This window comes from Pristiophorus japonicus, unplaced genomic scaffold (genome assembly GCF_044704955.1).
Source record: "Pristiophorus japonicus isolate sPriJap1 unplaced genomic scaffold, sPriJap1.hap1 HAP1_SCAFFOLD_270, whole genome shotgun sequence".
NCBI lineage: Eukaryota > Metazoa > Chordata > Chondrichthyes > Pristiophoridae > Pristiophorus > Pristiophorus japonicus.
Genome location: NW_027252450.1, coordinates 863,430 through 869,429, shown reverse-complemented (window position 1 = coordinate 869,429; position 6,000 = coordinate 863,430). Strand labels below are relative to the sequence as shown.

Genomic DNA, 6,000 nt, shown 5'->3' with positions numbered 1-6,000 from the left:
AAAATCACAGCGTAATAAAATAGCAGCAAAGGCAAACAGATAAGTGTACATGATGGAACATACAGCTGGGACACGCATCGAAGCAAGACATGACACAGGGCACACCCATCCCAGTCGGATCCCTCAAAGGCCTCCTCACTGCCTGATACCAAAGAACTCTCCCAAAATATAGTTCTTTATCAGTCCGACACAGTCATATCGTCAGAATCACACTTTCTAGATTCCTCCCTCACCATTCTTGGTTACGAGTAACCGCGCCTCATGCATCATTTAGGCACCAGGCAGCCTCTGTACTCAATATTGAGTTCAACAATTTCAAAACATAACTTCTGCCACTATATTTTTCTGTTTTTCTCTTTTTCCCACACCAGCTGTTGATGATTCTGCCATCTACATTTTTACCCCAACTAGACACATCTTTTGTTTCTTAACTTATCCCATTACCATCTCCCTTTGCCTCCCACCATCATTCCCTTTTGTCATTTAAACTCTCCAGCCTTCCACCTTATCACAGTCCTTCCCTTTTCTTCTTTCCTGCATCCCCCCCTTTCCCTGCTCCTACATTTGCTTAAAATCTGTTACACCTCTAATTTTTTCCAGTTCTGACGGTGTCATCGACCTGCAACATTAACTCTGTTTCTCGCTCCATAGATGCTGCCTGACCTGCTGAGTATTACCAGAATTTTCTGTTCTTTATTTCAGATTCCAGCATCCATGGTACTTTGCTTTTTTTATTGTTGATTATGATCTGTCCCACCAACAGGGCGGATCAACCAGAGAGGGGGACACAACGGAATACAGTCGTAGAGAGTGTTCCTGGGAGTCATCAACAGTGTCTTCAGCTCAACGAAGTCACTTCAGGTCAAACATACGAAAGGAAATAATCTGTTGATTGCCCCCGACTGCCCTCCATCAGCTGATGGATCAATACTGCTCCATGTTAATCCCACTTAGAGCAAGATCTGGGGAGAGCAAGGACAAAGAAAGTACTCTGGCTGGGGGGGCGGGGGTTGACTGTCCATTAGCAAGAGTGGCTCCTTGTTACATCGCCGACCGAGCAGGCCCAGTCTGTTCACAACGGGCAGTGAGAGAAAGAACACAAGGGGAGGGATTCCACATCCAACGGAGATTTGTAGCCCTCCAACATCCAGTTCTCAATGGTGAGGGACCATTGAGGGACTGAGGGAAGAGAAGGCTCCATGAACATCCAACACAATAAAGGTGGAGGTCAGCACGTGAACAGAGAAGATAAGGCTGAAGTGTCCACAATGATCTTCATCCGGAAATGCCGAGTGAATGAACATTGTTGATCTCCTTCTGAGGTCCCCCACCATTACACTTTTCAGTCCTCAGCCAATTCGATTCACTCCAAGGGTGAGCAAGGAAACGCTGATTGCACTCGACACATAAAAGGCTCCAGATTGGTCAATATCCCGGCTGTAGCAACGAATAACGTGACTTTATCCCACTGCCATGATATTCAGGTTGCTAAGTCAGTGCAATAACAGTACAGTACCCGCTCCCATCTCGTTGGCAACTCGGATGTTAAAGTGACTGGAATAAATTCTAAGGAGACCACTTGTTCGAACTGCTATGGATGGTATATCAGTTGACTCTTTTGAATTGCATGCACCTTTATTTTGGTAAGATCACGGGTAGACGCAGCTGGATTAATTCTGTATACTGAGAAGGACAATCCAAGTGTAATTCGGGAGTGGAACAGTTAAATTGCTGAAAGTTTTTTTTCAAAAGGTGGCAAGTCTGCAGTAGAATTATCCAAACTGTTTGACCGCATTGACCACAATATGTCCTTTCTGGAATGACTGAGTGCATGTCTGTTGCCTCACCGGCCAGATAACTCCACCCATAGCAGGATGTTAAACAGAAGCGTGCTAAGGTTGGAAACCGCAACTGGGGAAGTGGTAAGAGGCCGTTACCCAGGAGGGAATTGATCATACTGTGACCTTGACGTTTCCCTGCGCCTTGTGCCTGGAGATGTGACCCTTCCATTGACCATGCCACCTAACATTGTGAATATTGACAGTTAATGCACTCTGCACGCAGAAGGTGGCACTCGAACTGCAGTGTCACCACTGCCTGATGTGAGTCGCAATGTAACCTCAGCTTAATCATGATCCCTGCTCATTAACCGTGAGCTTTCCAGCAGTTTGCTCAGCCTCAGTTCAGTCTACTGGCAACATTGCGGTTCCAGGATGTGTTTTAAGGGGAAAGGAACAGAAAAGCTACAGAAATCGGAGGCGAGAGAATCATTTATCGAGGGGCAGCGGCCTGGAGGGAGGAGAAGGACATTGAAGGACAGGAATGGTAAACTGTAACTTGTATAGTATTACATAAGATTACATCGGAGATGCGGCACAGTAACTGACCATTGGGCCCAACCAGTCAATGCAGGAGTTAATGCTTCACTCGAGCCTCCTCCCGATTTTCCTCTTATAACTCTATCAGCATAACCCTCTATTCCCTTCTCTCTCATATACTTGTCCAGCCTCCCCTTCTATGCATCTATACCATTCGCTTCAACCACTCCCTGTGATAGCGAGTTCCACGTTTTTCCCACTCTCTGGGTAAAGAACTTTTAGGTTTCTTGGTAACTATCCTCGAATGATGGCCTCGAGTTATGCTCTTCCCCGCAAGTGGAAACATTCTCTCTGTGTCCACTCTAACAAAACCTTTAATAATTTTAAAGACCTTTATTAGGTCCCCCCTCAGCCTTCGTTGTTCAAGAGGAAAGAAACCCAGCCTGAACATTTCTGTCATCTTTAGCAGCCCAACGTGGCTTTTATAGTGAAGCAGATATTATACAGTGCTCCAATATCATATCAGTCACTCATATTCTTATTTTAAGTTCGTTGTATTACAAAATCGACTCACGGGCATTAAAAAAAAATACTCATGCATGGAATCCGATTGCGTTTTGTTTGAATAATCTGAACATCTTACTGACAGTGCGTTTATACAGTCTGCGTCTCTCAGTGCTTGATACTGCCGCATTTCCCCTCCTGCCAGGATACAGCCCCCACACTGTACCAGTGTGACACTGCCCCAGTGTATTCTTGAGCACAGTCACCATTGAATCTGTTTAAGGTGTTTTCTATTTCGTTTGATATTGCTTCTTTTGTCTTTTCTGCACATTTCGAAGTGTGCAGCTCCCAAGCACGCCATTCAGATATGTCTCTGTCTCTGTTTCTCAGTCTCTCCCTCGCTGTCTATCTCTCTGTATCTATTTCTTTCTGTCTCTCTGTCACTTTCTGTCTCTATCTCTCTCTGTCTCTGTATCTCTCTCGGTGTCTGACTCTGACACTGTCTCTGTCTCTCTCTCTCATTTTCTCTATCTCACTCTCACTCCCTCTTTGTCTCACTCTCTTTCTGTCTGTCTGCCTCTCTGTCTCTCACTTTCTCGGTTTCTCCATCTCTGACTCTCTCCCCATCTCTCTCTCTGTCTCTCTGTCTCTCTTCACTCACTCTCATTCACTCTCTCTCTCTCTCTCTCTCTCTCTCTCTCTCTCATTAACTCTTTCACTGTCTCGCTCTCACTCTCCGTCTCTCTGCTGGTTGTTTACTGCAGCAATACGGGATCGCTATATCTTGCCCATTCCCCATAACCCTGTATCTACCTCTCCTTAAAACATGTATTCGCTTACCCCATAAAACAAGACATATAAATTGCTTGGGGGTGATGTTGATCCTGTTACTGTATCCGGGTCACTCCTTTTCACCCACGACATTCAGTTGCTATTTATTGCATGTTACTTGCACAGTTCTGGGAGCTAATCATTCATGTCTCACATATTGCTAAGGAGGCAATGGCAGAGTGGATACAATGTCTCAGGGTCAAATAGAAGAGATGAAGGCTTATTGTTGCACACTGGAGGGATGTGTGTTGTGATGTTCTCCATGGGTCTGTTATTGAGACCACTGCTCTTTGTATTATATATTAACGACCAGGATTACTGGGTATGATTTCTAATGGGCAGACACATGGCTGCTGAAATTTAATGCCATGAAGTGACGTATGTTGGTAGTCACAATGAGAAGAGGTGATAGACATTAATTGCTACAATATAAAGGGGTCGGAGGAACAGAGAGACCTGAAGGTTCACATACACACATCTTTGTAGTTGGCAGGATAAGTTTATAAGGCAGGTAAAAAGCATTCGGGATAACAGAGATTCTAAATAGTGGCATTAGTAGTGTACATAAATATTGAAGTAATGCGAAACCTTTGCAAATCACCGTTTGGTGCTCAGCTGGTGCACTTTGTCCAAGTCTGGACAACACATTTTACCAAGGATGCAAAGGAAGTGTAAGGATATGCATTTGTGGAAAGGGAACAATGCAGAGAATACACAATCAATGGGAGTACCCTGCGAGGTGTGTTGTGACAGCGGGACATTGGAGTATATGTACACAGATACTTAAAGGTAGCAGGACAGGTCGACAAGTAAGTTAAAATGGCGTATTGAATGCTTTAATTCTTTATTAGTCGAGGCATAGAATGTAAGAGCAGTGGGGTTCTGCTCGAAATGTATACAACACTAGTTAGGCCACAGCAGGAGTACTGCATGCATTTCTGGTCACAGGAAATATGTGATTGCAGTGGAGAGGGTACAGAGGAGATTTACGAGGATGTTGCCTGGTCTGGAGAATATTAGCTATGAGGAAAGATTGGATAGACTGGATTTGTTTTCTTTCGAACAGAGGAGGCAGAGGGAAGATTTAATTGAGTTGTATACAATTATGAGCGGCCTCGATCGAGTGGATAAACTGGGCATATTTCCCTTAGCAGACGGGTCAATAACCAGGGTGCATAGATTTAAAGTAGTTGGTAGAAGGATTAGAGGCGTGATGTGGGGGGAAAATCACCCAGAGGATGGTGGGGGTCTGGAACTCACTGCCTGAAAGGATGGTAGATGCAGAAACCCTCATCACTTTTAAAAAGTACTTGTATGTGCACTTCAAGAGCTGTGACCTACAGGGCTACGGACCTAGTGCTAAGAGGTAGGATTAAACTGGGTAGCTCTTTTTCGACAGGGTCAAGGACACGATGGGCCGAGTGGCCTCCTTCTGTGTCGGAATTGTCTATGATTCTATGATTTTATAAGGGCTTAGGCCGGATACAGTGGAAATTTAAAAGAATGCAAACAGAGATGAGGGACTTCAGTTATGTGGACATACTAGACAGGCAAGAACGATTCTCCTTGGAGCAGAGAAGGGCAAAGTGTTTAAATAGAAGTGTTCTTCATTATAAATTGGTTTGATAGAGTGAATCAGGAGAAACTGTTTCCACTGGCTAGAGGTCTACAACATAAGAACATAAGAACATAAGAAATAGGAACAGGAGTAGGCCACCTGGCCCCTCGAGCCTGCTCCGCCATTTAATAGGATCTTGGCTGATCTGATCATGGACTCAGCTCCACTTCCCTGCCCGCTCCCCATAACCCTTTACTCCCTTATTGCTCAAACATCTGTCTATCTCCGCCTTAAATATATTCAATGACCCAGCCTCCACAGCTCTCTGGGGCAGAGAATTCCACAGATTTACAACCCCGTGAGAGAAGAATTTCCTCCTCATTTCAGTTTTAAATGGGCGGCCCCTTATCCTGAGACTATGTCCCTAGTTTTAATTTCCCCCATGAGTGGAAATATCCTCTGCATCTACTTGGAGTACGCGTCTACAACCACAAGGAACATTTTACCCAAGAATGGGCCTGCATAGTCGACATGTACCCTAGACCATGGTTTGGAGGGCCAAGACCATAAACTTAGCGGCACTTCCCTGGGTACATTGCTTAACTGCGAGCATGTATTACATCTGTGAATGCAGGACTTTAAGTCCGCATCGATACCGGGCCACCACACGTGGGATCTGGAGGTCATTGATGAAGGTCTCTCTGCCCTTCTTGGGGACCATTACTCGATTGCCCCACAGAAGGCAGTCTGCCTGTATAACCAGAGGCTCCACACTTAGTGCAATTGGCA

The 6,000-nt window shown here is 45.0% G+C and overlaps 1 protein-coding gene across 3 annotated transcripts in view; it reads left to right on the top strand.

Annotated features, from left to right (window-relative positions):
* Nucleotides 1-2,009: 2,009 nt before the first annotated feature.
* Nucleotides 2,010-6,000, top strand: part of LOC139247334 (T-cell-interacting, activating receptor on myeloid cells protein 1-like) — a 29,320-nt gene continuing 25,329 nt past the window's right edge. For 2 of the 3 annotated variants that reach the window (XM_070871605.1, XM_070871602.1), the window contains exon 1: nt 2,010-2,325. In XM_070871605.1, coding sequence (XP_070727706.1) covers nt 2,214-2,325 — 112 coding nt within the window. In that variant the 5' untranslated portion in view covers nt 2,010-2,213. The remainder of the gene's footprint in view (nt 2,326-6,000) is intronic. The other variant, XM_070871601.1, reaches the window with a different exon arrangement.